Raw genomic sequence first — 15,689 nt, forward strand, 5'->3', positions numbered from 1 at the left:
AGACTTATCCAAAGAGTCAAGATGGAGCTGCAGTCACAGACAGAAAACGAACTTACGGTTACCAAAGGGGAACAGAGGACAGGGTAAATCAGGAGTTTGGGTTTAACACATATACACTACTGTATATATAATAGATAAGCAACAAGGACCTTCTATATGGCGCAGAAAACTCTACTCAATATTGTGTAATAATCTATATGGGAAAGAATATGAAAAAGAATTGTTATGTGTACATGTTTAATTGAATCACTTTGCGATACACCTGAAATTAACACAACACCACAAATCAACTCTACTCCAACAAAAAAATTTAAAAAAAAAAAGTTTCTCACACTTTAAAAAGTTTCTCAAGTTAAAAAATCTAGTTTCAGTGACCAGATGCTGGAAATATTGAGCAAGTTGCCTTCAAGATGATAGACTGATCAAACACATTTAATTTTACTCCCTCCTGCCATCCCACTAAAATACAGTGTAAGGATTACTTTTAACAAAAATATAAAATTTACTGAGAGCCAAGGAAATAGAAGAGGTGATGATAACAACATTTGGAAACAATAAAGCTAATGGATGAATAATGAATATGTAGGAAGCCCAGGGAAGGCAATTGACAAGCAACATTGAAGAAAGCAGAGAACGAACCAAATTTGTTCAACAACATCTTCAAAAAATACAGGAATAGGCATCATCTGTCACCACTGGTAAGAAGGAGCTCACATAACAAAAGAAGGACTAGTCAATAGCTATATCATTCAATGATTTCTTTCTCCACTTCCGACTGATCAGTCCATCTCTCCCATATGTCAGTATGCTACAGGAAGTATAATCTAGAAAGGGTCTCTGGACTGGGCGCAGCTGAAGGCAGGAATATTATTCTCCAAAAAAAAGATAACTGGAAAATTTATACACACATACATACACATATATATAAATAATGAATGTTGAGACCTATACCCTCCCCCAAGCCTGCTCTCACCTGGCTCCCAGAATTCCTGCAGGCAAGGAATTACTCTTAGGCAAGATATCAAAAATTCTCTTCTGAGAGGATCTAGCTTAAGAAGAAACAAAGACAGTTAAAGGGGACCTGGCAGACTTCTGGTCTAAAATATTTCTGTTTCTTCACCCCTTTGTGCACATAGTAGGACTACATATCCCTGTCCCTTGAGGTTAGAGCCATGTGATTAGCTTTGGCCAATAAACTCAGTAAGCAGAAATGTTAGGTACTCCTTCCAGATGAATGCTTTTAATTGTCAATTTGTTTCTCCCCTCATCTCCCTCGGTTCTGTTGACCATGGATGGATGTCTCCATAGGGATGTGAGGTACTTAGTTACAATGCACAGGGTTACCAGAACTGGCAGTAGACACTGCTGCCAATACTTAGGAGGCATTTGGTTTTTCAGCCTTTATTACCCTATCCAACTGACATAGGCAGCTTCCTCAACAGACATGGAAACAAGATCACATTTGTCTACTAATTACTGAGTCCTATGAAGATTATGGCATCCGGTCCCATCACTTCATGGGAAACAGATGGGGAAACAGTGGAAACAGTGTCAGACTTTATTTTTGGGGGCTCCAAAATCACTGCAGATGGTGACTGCAGCCATGAAATTAAAAGACGCTTCCTCCTTGGAAGGAAAGTTATGACCAACCTAGATAGCATATTCAAAAGCAGAGACATTACTTTGCCAACAAAGGTTCGTTTAGTCAAGGCTATGGTTTTTCCAGTGGTCATGTATGGATGTGAGAGTTGGACTGTGAAGAAGGCTGAGCGCCCAAGAATTGATGCTTTTGAACTGTGGTGTTGGAGAAGACTCTTGAGAGTCCCTTGGACTGCAAGGAGATCCACCCAGTCCATTCTGAAGGAGATCAGCCCTGGGATTTCTTTGGAAGGAATGATGCTAAAGCTGAAACTCCAGTACTTTGGCCACCTCATGCAAAGAGTTGACTCATTGGAAAAGACTCTGATGCTGGGAGGGATTGGGGGCAGGAGGAGAAGGGGACGACAGAGGATGAGATGGCTGTATGGCATCACTGACTCGATGGACATGAGTCTGAGTGAACTCCGGGAGTTGGTGATGGACAGGGAGGCCTGGCATGCTGCGATTCGTGGGGTCGCAAAGAGTCGGACACGACTGAGCAACTGATCTGATCTGATGCACACACCCAGAGTTCTAACCAAATTTTCACTTTGACTTCTTAAACAACCATGAATCAGGGATTACACTTATATAAGGGGCTGCATGGAGCCCCCCATATATCGACAAGCAGAAAAAAAAATTGTATTAGAGACTACAGTACTTTGAAAAAATACTGTAATTAGTGTCTTAATAAAGTCTGAGAAGTCTCAAACAAAAACAAAGGGGAGATATAGAGGAAAAATATCAAGTTTAGTAAATCTAAACTCTGAATACAAGAATGAAAACCTCAAGAAAAAAAATTAAGCTTAAGTAATCCCCTAGAAGAGTAAAATGATAGAAACTAGAAGAGAAAACCAGAGGACACTTTCCAGAAATCCAACACTTAAATAATGGGACACCCAGACATTGAGAATATGGTAAACAGGAAATCATCAATAAAGAATTCAAAAACATTTCCCAAGATGGACATGAGTTTGTAGGTTTCACTGACAGCCCAACACAGTGCATCCAATATCCAATAGACCCACACCAAAGGACATCATAATGGAATGTCAGAATATAGTGAAAGAGACACAATATAAACAAATTTTCTCATCTATGAACTTGATACATCTGTTTATTTAGGTCTTGTTTTATGTCCTTAGATAAGGTTTGCTGTAGGGATCATGGTTTTCCTTTAGTATTGACATTTAATTTTATTGTGTTACCAAAAATTTCAAATTTTTTGTTTAAAATTCCTTGTTATTTGCTTTGTGCCCTGCTATGTGATCCCTTTTGTTAACGTCTTAGGTATACTTTAAAACAATATTTACATAGTATATCCACTAGTCATTAACTACATTAGGCTATCTAATTTTGCTAGCTAGCTATATTTATTCATTTATTAGACCACTTGTGAAAGCTTGTATTTGGGTCTGGTGTAGTAAGTTATACTCCTTCTTCTGAGGTTAGAACCAATTGAAATATAAGTACTACACGTCAGACAGATAAAAATAAAAATATCAGCTATTTTACTGTTAAAAACTGGACTACAGAATGTACTGACATATGATACTTATTATTTTATCCAAGAATTACTTTCAGGTCAGAAGCATAGCTAGAAAATCATAGGTCCTTTCTGCAGAAAGAGTTAGTTTCAACTCATGGTGAAGAGCAGGGTAATATGCATTCTCACATTTCTCAATTCAAAAGAGGATGAGAAATTTAAAAGTTAAACATTTTGGTTCTTCATCCCAACTTAGTGATCAGGGCAATCTGTTCTTTTTCCATGTGAAGGAGTGGGGGTACAGGGCAAAGAGATACTAGGATTATTACTAGAATCATGGCTGGAAGTCAGTGGAGTTCTTTTCCTGGCCCAAAGAGGTGGATGACCAAGTCATCCATATCCTCACTAATTTTCATTTGCTTGAGCTATCAGGTAATGAGATAGCAAGATTAAAATTTTGTTTTAATGTTGAATGTTTGTGTGTCCATTTTGCTTTGTTATTTTATCCAATTCTTTTCCTTTATTAATATTGATTTATTTTGAAAATAGGATCTTAGGCACAGAATTGTTATATCTATATGTTGAATTATTTCTTTTGTTATTATGTGAAGACTTTCTTTACCCCCTTTAATGTTCAAAACTCATGTCTTTTATTAATATAATGACATCACCTTTCTTTTGGTTATTATTTACTTGTAGTGTATTTTTCTAAGCTTTTACTCTCACCCTTTATGTATCATTTTATTATGGTGCTAAATTTCTTTTGAAATCCAAACTGAGTGTCTGTTTTCTAATTGATGCAGTTCATTTCATTTAGAGATTACTAAATTATTTGCATATGGCTTTAACATCTGATTTTGCGCTTTGGGCATATTTGTTTACGTGTTTATTTTTTCCTGACTTCTATTGGATTTTATTAATCCCCTTTGCTTTAATGGATTAGGAATATATATGTTCCATATGAAGTTTTTAAGTTCTTAGCCTTGAAATTTTGACATTCATTAAAGTACACATTTTTCTTGACAAAACCTAAAGTAAATATTTCTCACTTCTTCCCAGAACATACAAATACTTTAGAATGTTTTAAAAATTGTTTGTAAATATTTTAATTATATCTTTTAAAATTATATCTAAATTAATCATTTTGTTATTGTTTTCTTAACCAACATGCTTATATACAGTAACCTAGCTAGATGTTTGCCAATTACTTTGAACACTATTATATTAATAACTTTCATCCCACTCCATTTGTGCTATTTATTTTTACATACATTTTTAATAATACTTTAGAATCATTTGGGGAGTATTAAAAGCACTCTTTGTTAAAATACATTTATTTATGCCTTTATTTTTTCCATACTATATAACTTTGTATAGAATTCTACATTCTTTCACAGTTAGAATTTTTATTTTAGCTTCTATTATTGCTTTTGAAAATTAATATAATATTTTGTTCTGTTAAAAGCTATCTGCCCTTTCTCTCGAGTGCTTTAAAATTTTTCTATTTTTGGTACATTGAATATTACCACTATGTGTCCAGGTAAATCTTTAGTATATCTTAATTTTTAATAGTATTTAACCCCATATTATCACTGAGTTAGGATATACAAATCTTTTGTGACTTCACTAGCAATATCTGATCAGTCTTATACTCTTCACAAATAATTTACAGAATCACTAATTTTAATTGTTTCAATACTTGTAAATTCTTACAATTAAGTCTGTAGTATATAAATAAGGACTAGTATATTTAATAAACTTTATAAAGAGCCCCCTGCCAATGCAGGAGATACAAGAGACACAGCATCAATCCTTGGGTGGGAAGGTCCCCAGGAGGAGGGCATGGCCACACACTCCAGTGTTCTTCCCTGGAGAATCTCATGGACAGAGGAGACTCGAGGCCTACAGTCCATAGGGTTGCAAAGAATCAAATGTGACTGAAGTGACTTAGCACACATAATATTTGGTCTTTATTATCAATTGCACAAAATGGCACTTAAAATTTTCTATTTAAAAATTATTTCTAGAAATGTCACAATACTTGTTTTAAAAAAACTCACAATAGTAATACAAAATTGCTTAAAATAATTAAAGAAAAGAAAGTGAAGTTGATCAGTCATATCCGACTCTTTGTGACCCCATGGACACCAGGCTCCTCTGTCCATGGGATTTTCTAGGCAAGAGTACTGAGTGGGTTGCCATTTCCTTCTCCGGGGATCTTCCCGACCCACGGATCGAATCCAGGTCTCCCACATTGTAGACAGACACTTTACCGTCTGAGCCACCAGGGAAGCATTTTTCATATGAGATGTATGTTTCCTTTCTAAAGTCTTCAGAAATCAATACCACAAATTGAGGAAAAAGATCTGGATGGTCATTATGGAATAAAAAATAACACTAGAAACTGAAAAAATAAAAAAATCCAAACAGTATTTTCTCTGCTAAAAACTCTATCCTGAAAAATAAAAGCTAATTACTATTAATTGTTCAGTTCAGTTCAGTTCAGTCGCTTAGTCATGTCCGACTCTTTGCGACCCCATGAATCGCAGCATGCCAGGCCTCCCTGTCCATCACCAACTCCCGGAGTTCACTCAGACTAACGTCCATCGAGTCAGTGATGCCATCCAGCCATCTCATCCTCTGTCGTCCCCTTCTCCTCTTGTCCCCAATCCCTCCCAGCATCCGAGTCTTTTCCAATGAGTTAACTCTTCACATGAGGTGGCCAAAGTACTGGAGTTGCAGCTTTAGCATCATTCCTTCCAAAGAAATCCCAGGGCTGATCTCCTTCAGAATGGACTGGGTGGATCTCCTTGCAGTCCAAGGGACTCTCAAGAGTCTTCTCTAACACCACAGTTCAAAAGCATCAATTCTTCGGCACTCAGCCTTCTTCACAGTCCAACTCTCACATCCATACATGACCACAGGAAAAACCATAGCCTTGACTAAACGAACCTTTGTTGGCAAAGTAATGTCTCTGCTTTTCAATATGCTATCTAGGTTGGTCATAACTTTCCTTCCAAGGAGGAAGCACCTTTTAATTTCATGGCTGCAGTTACCATCTGCAGTGATTTTGGAGCCCAGAAAACTAAAGTCTGACACTGTTTCCACTGTTTCCCCATCTATTTCCCATGAAGTGATGGGACCAGATGCCATGATCTTCGTTTTCTGAATGTTGAGCTTTAAGCCAACTTTTTCACTCTCCACTTTCAATTTCATCAACAGGCTTTTGAGTTCCTCTTCACTTTCTGCCATAAGGGTGGTGTCATCTGCATATCTGAGGTTATTGATATTTCTCCCGGCAATCTTCATTCCAGCTTGCGTTTCTTCCAGTCCAGCGTTTCTCATGATGTACTCTGCATATAAGTTAAATAAGCAGGATGACAATATACAGCCTTGATGTACTCCTTTTCCATTAATTGTTGGAGAGCAACCAATAATCCATTTGATAGAGAAACAAGCAATAATAATCCCTGATATTACCCAGAACTGAAATATCTCAATATATCATAATACTGTAAAGTAAACTTTGGTTTACAGTCATAATCTCCTATTAATGTTTTAACTCACTGTTTAACTTACTAACAATTAAAATTACTTCATTATTCTCACATAATTTGTCAAAAAGGAAGACTATGCTTGGTTATAAAGCATCAACCAAAAGAACTATAAATAAATTTCACACTTTTTCTCACAGAGAACAGAATAATAATCCTATTAGTCAGACCCTGAATATCAAATAGAAGATCACAGAGGTGACATTCCATAAGGGTTCATGATTATCACAGACCTTGTCTCTTCAACCATACAGTCACTCTGCTCTTGTTACTGGATTACATGGAAGCCCCCAAGGAAAACTGGAAAATAAGAGCATTTTTTTCAGGATACACCCTAGATTAAAGTGACTCAATAGTCTGGGTGGGTCTATCAATTATATTTCCTAAGAGATAAGAATGGATTAATCATTTAAAAAATGGTAAACTGTTACATAAACCATATCAGATTTGTTAGACACCCAAATGTCCAGTCAATATACATATGGCTAATTTTAGTATAAATGACCATTCAAGTCTATCAAATAATGACCAAGGGTAATAGTTTTTATTGAATGTTACAAGATCCATAGCAACTTTATTTAGCAAGTACTTGCTAAGTTAATATTCTCACACTGAATCTTGGCTATTACATTCACTACTTTTCTCTCAGATGTAAAATTCCAGGTTTGCACCTAATTCTAATATTTTATTCTATATTCTGTGTTGCTGCAGTATAATTTTATGTCTTTATATTAAAAGAGATTGAACTTAAGAAAGTAAATATTTTTCCAAAGAAATCATACAAATGTGAACAGATACATGAAAAGATGCTCAACAGCACTAATTATGAAGAAAATTCAAATCAAACCCACAATGAGATATTGCTTCACAACTGTTAGAATGGCTATTATCAAAAACAGTACGTGAACTGAAAACTTCCGGATGTTCAAGCTGGATTTAGAAAAGGCAGAGGAACCAGAGATCAAATTGCCAACATCCATTGGATCATCGAAAAAGTGAGAGAGTTCTAGAAAAATATCTACTTCCGCTTTATCAACTACACCAAAGCCTTTGACTGTGTGGATCACAAAAAACTGTAAAAAATTCTTCAAGAGAGGGAAATATCAGACTACCTGACCTGCCTCTTGAGAAATCTGTATGCAGGTCAAGAAGCAACAGTTAGAACTGGACATGGAACATACGACTAGTTCCAAATTGGGAAAGGAGTATGTCAAGGTTGTACATTGTCACCCTGCTTATTTAACTTCTATGCAGAGTACATCATGTGAAATGCCAGGCTGGATGGAGCACAAGCTGAAATCAAGATTCCTGGAGAAATATAAATAACTTCAGATATGCAGATGACACCACCCTTATGGCAGAAAGTAAAGAGAAACTAAAGATCCTCTTGATGAAAGAGAAAGAAGAGAGTGAAAGAGCTGGCTTAAAACTCAACATTTAGAAAACTAAGATCATGGCATCCAGTCCCAGCACTTCATGGCAAATAGATGGGGAGACAATGAAAACAGTGACAGACTTTATTTCTTTGGCTCCTAAATCACTGAGGATGGTGACTGCAGCCATGAAATTAAAAGACGCTTGATCCGTGGAAGAAAAGCTATGACCAACGTGGACAGTATTGAAAAGCAGAGACATTATTTTGCCGACAAAAGTCAGTCTAGTCAAAGCTATGGTTTTTCTAGTAGTCACATATGTATATGAGAGTTGGACTATAAAGAAAGCTGAGTGCCAAAGAATTGATGCTTTTGAACTGTGGTTTTGGAGAAGACTCTTGAGAGTCCCTTAGACTGCAAGGAGATACAACCAGTCCATCCTAAAGGATATCAGTCCTGAATATTCATTGGACTGATGCTGAAGGTGAAGCTACAATACTTTGGCCACCTGATGTGAAGAACTGACTCCTTGGAAAAGTCCCTGATGCTGGGGAAGATTGAAGGCATGAGGAGAAGGGGACAACAGAGGATGAGATGGTTGGATGGCATCACCGACTCGATGGACGTTAGTTTGAGCATGTTCCAGGAGTTGATGATGGACAGAGAAGCCTGGCATGCTGCAGTCCATGGGGTTGCAAAGAATTGGACACCACTGGATGACTGAACCGAACTGATTATCAAAAAGACAAATGATAAGTATTGGCAAGGATGTGGAGAAAAGGGGATCTTTGTGCACTCTTGGTGGGAATGCAAATTGGTCCAATCACTATGGAAAACAGCATGGAGGTTCCCAAAAAATTAAAATATAGAATTATCATATGATCCAGCAATTCCATATCTGGATATATACCCAAAGGAAATGAAAACAGGATCTCAAAGAGATATCTGCACTCCCATGTTCACTGCAGCATTAATCACATTAACCAAGATACAAAAACAGCCTGTCAATAGATGAATGGATAAAGATATATTGTATATAAAAACAATAGAATGTTATTCAGACATGAAAAAAGAAAATCCTGCCATTTGCTATGACTTAGATGAAGTTTGAGGGCATTATCCTAAGTGAAATAGGTCAGACAGAGAAAGATGAATGCTCTGCTACATCACTTGTATCTATAACTTAAAAAAAAAAGCAAACTCACAGAAACAGGGTAGATTGATGACTGCCAAGAACTGGGAGGTAGGGTAAATGAGATGTTGTTCAAGGGTACAAACTTTCAGTTATAAGATAAATAAGTTCTGGGTATCTAATGTCAAGCACAGTGACTACAGTGATTAACACTGAATTATATATTTGAAAGGGCTAAGTGAGTAGATCTTAAATGGTCTCACCACAAAAAAAAAAAAAAAGGTAGTTATGTGGCATGCTGGAGACATTAACACTATGGTGACAATCATTTTATAAAATATAAGTACATCAAATCAACATACTGTACACATTAAACTTACATAATGTTATGTCAATTAATATCCCAATAAAACTGTGGGAAGGGAAAATCAAATTGAAGTGGAGAAACATTTTTATGGTTTTGCAATTTTCTGTCCTGAATTAAAGTTATCAACTTATTCATTCACCTACTTATTACTAAATGCTTACTCAGTGAATACAAAAATCAGTGATAGATTCCCTGTTCTTAAAGAAAGGCAGCCATAGACTGAGTTCAAAGATCCTTAAAGACCATGCAAGTATGTGTATAAAATAATATCAAAACATTCTTCTGCACTAATATCTACTTTTTGAATCTTTTAAAGTAAGTAAATGCACAATTTTCTTAACCTAGTTCCCTACTAGTAGACACTTAATGGCTTATGACTTTTCACTAATAATGCACAGATTATTTTGTGAATAAATATGTGCATATTTTTAAAATTATTCCCATGGGATTTTTCCACTAAAGCAGAATTTGGGTGTCTAGGTAAGTGTACATTTTAAACACTTTTGCTATATTTTGGCAATCTTCCTTAATAAAGGGCTATATCCTTGCCAAACTGGTTGTCATCACCTCTCTGTCCTGCCTTTGTCAATTGGACAGTAGGTTAACTGACACCTCATCTTGTATAAGATAATATTACTTCATAGCACCAACCATCAGGCAAGTGCCCAAATTTTAACATTTCATTTGTTTTTGTAATAGCATGGCTATCTGTCTACCTCTTCCAGACTGCAAGCCACTGAGGGCAGAAATATGAATTTATTGCTATCTTTGTGTGTTGCCATTAGGCGTAGAAAAGTTTATTTTAAATTATTTCATTTTTGTTTATTTTTTTTATTTTTTAACTTTACAATATTGTATTGGTTTTGCCATATATCAACATGAATCCACCACAGGTATACACGTGTTCCCCATCCTGAACCCTCCTTCCCTCCTCCCTCCCCGTACCATCCCTCTGGGTCATCCCAGTGCACTAGCCCCAAGCATCCAGTATCATGCATTGAACCTGGACTGGCAACTCGTTTCATATATGATATTATTCATGTTTCAATGTCATTCTCCCAAATCATCCCACCCTCTCCCTCTCTGCAAAATCATCAAACTGATTTTTCTTTTATGGGTCTTTGGCTGAGCTTTAGTATAATTTGTAAGCTTAGTGAATTAAGTTCCTTTAAGAAAACAATCACTACATCAGATCATTGTGGCCTTGGCCTTCTTGGCATGCAAAGATTTCTTAACAGAAGTTCAGGCCAGGTTGTGATTTGATCTGAAACTGCAGCCCTGACTGCCAAGCTCTTCAAGAGATCTTTCATTCTTTCTATATAATTCTTATCTCAAGGGACCATCATCCTTAGAACTATCGCATTTATTGGTAATACCTCTACCTCCAATGTTAAAATGGCATCTGACTGAAGATGAGATAATCCCTCCTCGTATTGCCTGACTCGCAGACATAAGACTTAACATCTTTCTATTTTCATATTTGTACTCACCACAGTACCCTGAAGCCCAAACCAGTGCCTGGCTCATGAATGAATGAGGAAAATACTGACTTCAGAAGGCATACGAAAAAGTTTTTCATGAATCCAGTCCAGGCACTTCTTCACAGTGCTTTAAAAAAGAAATAAATCCCTTAAAGCTCAAATTTATGTAGTTATCTTGGAAAAATTTTTAATTGCCTAGAGTCCACACAGCTCCTTGTTATATTCTAACATAACAAGGAGTATAAAACCATGACTAAAATATGCACACTCTTCTCCAGTCTCCATAAAAAAAAAAAAAAAGGAATTGCTGGTTTATTCATCTTGCCTAATGACATAGAAGGGCAAAACAAGTACCCAAACAATGAATAATAACACAAGCACTCAGACTGTAAAATCGATATGTCAGATCAGTAGAGCTGAGCTTCGTTTTAATGCTCTCATCCCTGAACGCAGTGGAGCTTACTTTCTGAATTATATATATGTATTGACCTAATTACATAAATATTGACTTTTCCTTATATGAAGCTTTTTTTTTTCAGTCTCACTGTAATTACGATGTCAATACTTGTGGCCCTAGTAACATTGAATTTAAACCTGTTAATTGTGACTGATGGTGGCACACCATGAGATAATCCAGACAGTCTCACAGTCTCAGCACATGGGTGACACTGGATAGTAACTGATAAATCAGGAATTTCTTAGGGGTATCATAGTAAGGTAAACTTCTTTAAGAACATAATCTTAAAGGATGAAATAATTATTTCATCCCCAATAATTGGGGAGCTGGCCTCCTCCTCAGTTTGTTGGGTTTTACAACACACAGAAGTAATAACCAGGTTGTGACTAGATTTCGGTCTATAATGTTGTACAACATTTTTTTTTCTTTAATCAAACACTTCATCCCTAACTTCAATCCCCAACCCATCCTACTACTAAATTCTTTGATCTACTGACAGATATCTATACCCCTATCCCCATAGCTCTGCGTGTGTATAAAGGGTATCATTTAATATTTATTATTCTTTGATATATTTCAGTGAGGATCTGTGAATAGTTTAGCCTAATACAAAATATGTGTATAAATTCTACTTTTTAAAAATGTCCAATTTAATTACCTCTCCTTACATGGCTTTATTTTCATAAGAAAAGATTTCACACAGTTCCTACCACTGTTACATCTCTGGGCCAAGCACTGATTCTATAACTCAAGACATTTTAATTACATTTCTTTACTTTGATAACATTAGATAAATATTCCAAATGCTTTCAAAAAGCTAGATAGTGCTTTTTACTTTGTTCTCATAAAGTTTCTGAGCACTCCCACTCAAGGTCTTATACGTTCCAATTTAAGAAATGCAGAAGTATGTGTCATATTCATCGTTTAGAGTCAGGTGAAACACATAGGGAATGCTATACAAAAAGATTAAAACCAGTCGTGTCCACAATTTGGGTAGAGATTCATTCTAGAAGGATCATGGTGAGGTGGTATATCCATCATTCCATGATTTTCTCATTTGCCTCTACAGGGATGCCAGAGGAGATGAACCTCAGTGACGTGAAGCAAATCCATCAAACAGACGGTGGTAGTACTTTAGACACAACGGGAGCAGGATGTACAGCCGCAACTGAAACTATGGCACTGACTCTGATGGGTGTAGTCATGTTATTTCCTGGGCTTTTGTAACAGCTCTTCTGCCCCGATACACATGTCTTAGTGGAGTCTTGATTTCTCCCTTCTCTTGCTCTAAGTGGAATAAGGTATCTTTTCAAATGTAACAATTTTATTTACGAGAAGGTACTAACTTCTTGGAAGCCAAGTTGGCATGTTGACAAAGTACCTAAAAATCAACGTTTACATGATAGACCGTTTGAAAACATGTCTTCTTTGAATCTAAAATATGAATCTAGCTTAAATGTTCTTAATCGCTAACATGTTAAACCTGCAAATGTGAAGAGCATGGAAGTGACTTTGAATGAGAAGGATTTAGTATGTCTGTAACTTTACTATTCTCAATTCCAACCTCTTCCTTTTTAAAAGAAAAAAATGTTTTCAGCTGAAGGTGTATTTGCAGGATGATGAAAACAATACATAGCTTTTCTTAAAATACTGGAATCAGAATTTCATTAACTGAATCAGAAACAAACAATGGCAAGTAGTATGCATGCATTTTCAAGATATTCTTCCATTTTTATAAGGTATAGAAAGAAATGACTGAAAGCCTATAAATTATAGAGTAGATTGCAAGGAGCATTTCACATAATTTCATTGAAGATGCTTGATGATTTTTATCCACTGTAACTAAGCCACTGACAAACGTAAAGCTGAGTATTTTGATAGCATCTGATTTGTATCCCATTATATACAAAATGTATCTTTGGTATTGTGACTGTGTTCCCTCCTATCTCTCTGCCTCCTAATGGACTTATCTATGTTGCAAAGCACACGCCTGCTCTAGGAATATCTCTAATAAAGCTGTTAATTATTTGGTGGAAAATTTTAAAGAATATTGATCATTTTCTCCTAGAAAAAATGATATATTCATCCATTTTCAAAATGTTACTTCAAAAATTTGCTGTTTTTTAAAACTTGATATTGAACAATTGTCTATATATTTCCAAAGTTCCTATGAATATCTAAAGATGCACTAATATAGAAAACATGGCATGCGCTATTTTAGCTCTTTTCGTATTTTCACATAGCAGAGCCACTAATCCAAAGTCCCTGACTTCCCAGTTGAGATAAGATGCCTCAGCAGACACTGTGCTTATCACTGTACTTAAGGAGAAAGAGATAAGTCAGCTTTTATTAGGAAGTATCATATCCAGTCAATAGCCAGAAAATATAATTAATACAAACCGACAGAACAGAAAAGAGAAGTGCTGAACTTATAAAATTTTTAAAAAATCAAAAAGATTTCAAATGACCTCTGAAAAAGAACTGACAGGGACTCAATCAACAAGCATTTGCAGGATGAAATCAATCTGTCCAAATAAGGAAACTATATGATAAAACCCTATTCTCCCTCAGGTTCTCAATTATTGATGAGAACCTGGTGATGGTCAACTTACACCACAGTATTTTTAAACTGCCAAGATAAGTCAGATTTTTCTTGTCTGTTCAAATATGACTCTGAACTGGAAGTGCTATTCTACCTGCCAATTCTGGATGCCATTTTCCTAGTCTTCCACTCCGCCTTAACATGATCTGCTTAGATTTTAGCACATTTGCACCACCATACTCCAAACATTAGAAACCTAACACTTTTTTAAATTTTAATTTCAACTTCAACTCTTCATTTAAACAGCTCTGAAATGTGTAATATGAGGTCAACCATTTGTGGCCCTCCAGCCCAAGCCACAGTTGGGTTGCCATGGCAGCACTTCTGACCCAAACCTGAAGGGTCTTTAGAAAAGCCAACTAAATAACATGGTTCAGCAGTCTAATATGTACCTGGATAATATTAGTTGATAAAAGATAATTTTAGGTATTGTAGGAAATGATTAAAAGCAGAGTAGTAACAAAATTGATAGTATGAATGAATATCTTTTTATCAATTAAATTTTACATACTCAAATGGGTGCTGTCTACCTCCATGTAGGCGTCTAGGAGACAATACATATACCACAAATGATAAAGCTAGAGCTCAAAACACCTGAGGTTTTCAGAATTTCTTTAAGAGCCCGAGGCATACTTTTTTAATATTTTCAATGAGGTCATTCTTTAACACTCTGCTGTAAACCATCTTACATTTGTATAGCTCTTATAATTTATAGGGCTCTTTCAGAGGAGACAAAGCATATCATTTGTCTTTCCTCACTTCTAAAGGATGGGCTCAATTTTTAGTCAAATAAAACAATAACACTGAGTTGTTTTCTTTTAATATGGCTCAGAATTTGCTTTATAAGAGTTTTCCATTAGTAAGATTACAAAGTTTTTAAGCAATGGTAAAGTTGCTTTACCATTGGTACCATCGCTCTACCATTTGGTACCATTGCTACCAAATGGTAGAATACATGTTTACTTTCCAAGATGACTTAAAGGATAACATTCAGGTGAATATATATGTATTTAAATTATCTTTCACAGTTATAGTCACATTTTATACTGGGATCAATTAAAGGAGTTTTCTTGAATTTCTGAGTTATTGTTATATAAATTAATCTGAAACAGTCTAGTATTCTGCATGTATTGAGGAAGAATCAGAATCTGAGCCAAAATCCAGGGCCCTCCCTTTGCATATACACCATGATAAATGCTCTTACACAAAATCTCCTTTAGTCTCACCAATAATATTATCACCTCCATTTAACCAGTGAGGAAACTGAGGCTAGAAATACTATGTACTTTGTTTGGTGTCATACAACTAGTCAGAGTAGAATCAAACATATAAGTAATGTCTCTAAACAAACCATATACGTTCTTGGTTCAAAGATATAACAGTTTCAGAACAGTAGTACAAAATCTTAAAGTTAGCATAAAAGTCATTCAAAGGTGATTTAAGTCTCTAAACAAGGATTTAAAAAAACAAGTAAAATTAACTGTACGATCCTAATGTATAATTATCAAATTGTATATAGTATAAAAGCATAGGAAAAAAGAAAAATGTAGACATGAACCTTTTCTTTTGTACTAATCATTACTCTCTCACATGTGAAAA

At 35.7% G+C, this 15,689-nt stretch overlaps 1 protein-coding gene across 2 annotated transcripts in view; it reads left to right on the top strand.

The window, feature by feature from the left end:
- The window catches only part of GPC5 (glypican 5), a 1,584,132-nt gene extending 1,570,606 nt beyond the window's left edge, over positions 1 to 13,526 (top strand). The window contains exon 8 of one of the 2 annotated variants that reach the window (XM_015473874.3): positions 12,558 to 13,526. In XM_015473874.3, the coding sequence (XP_015329360.1) occupies positions 12,558 to 12,715 (158 nt within the window). In that variant the 3' untranslated portion in view covers positions 12,716 to 13,526. The remainder of the gene's footprint in view (positions 1 to 12,557) is intronic. The other variant, XM_024999871.2, reaches the window with a different exon arrangement.
- Positions 13,527 to 15,689: the final 2,163 nt, after the last annotated feature.

This window comes from Bos taurus, chromosome 12 (assembly GCF_002263795.3).
Source record: "Bos taurus isolate L1 Dominette 01449 registration number 42190680 breed Hereford chromosome 12, ARS-UCD2.0, whole genome shotgun sequence".
Lineage (NCBI taxonomy): Eukaryota > Metazoa > Chordata > Mammalia > Artiodactyla > Bovidae > Bos > Bos taurus.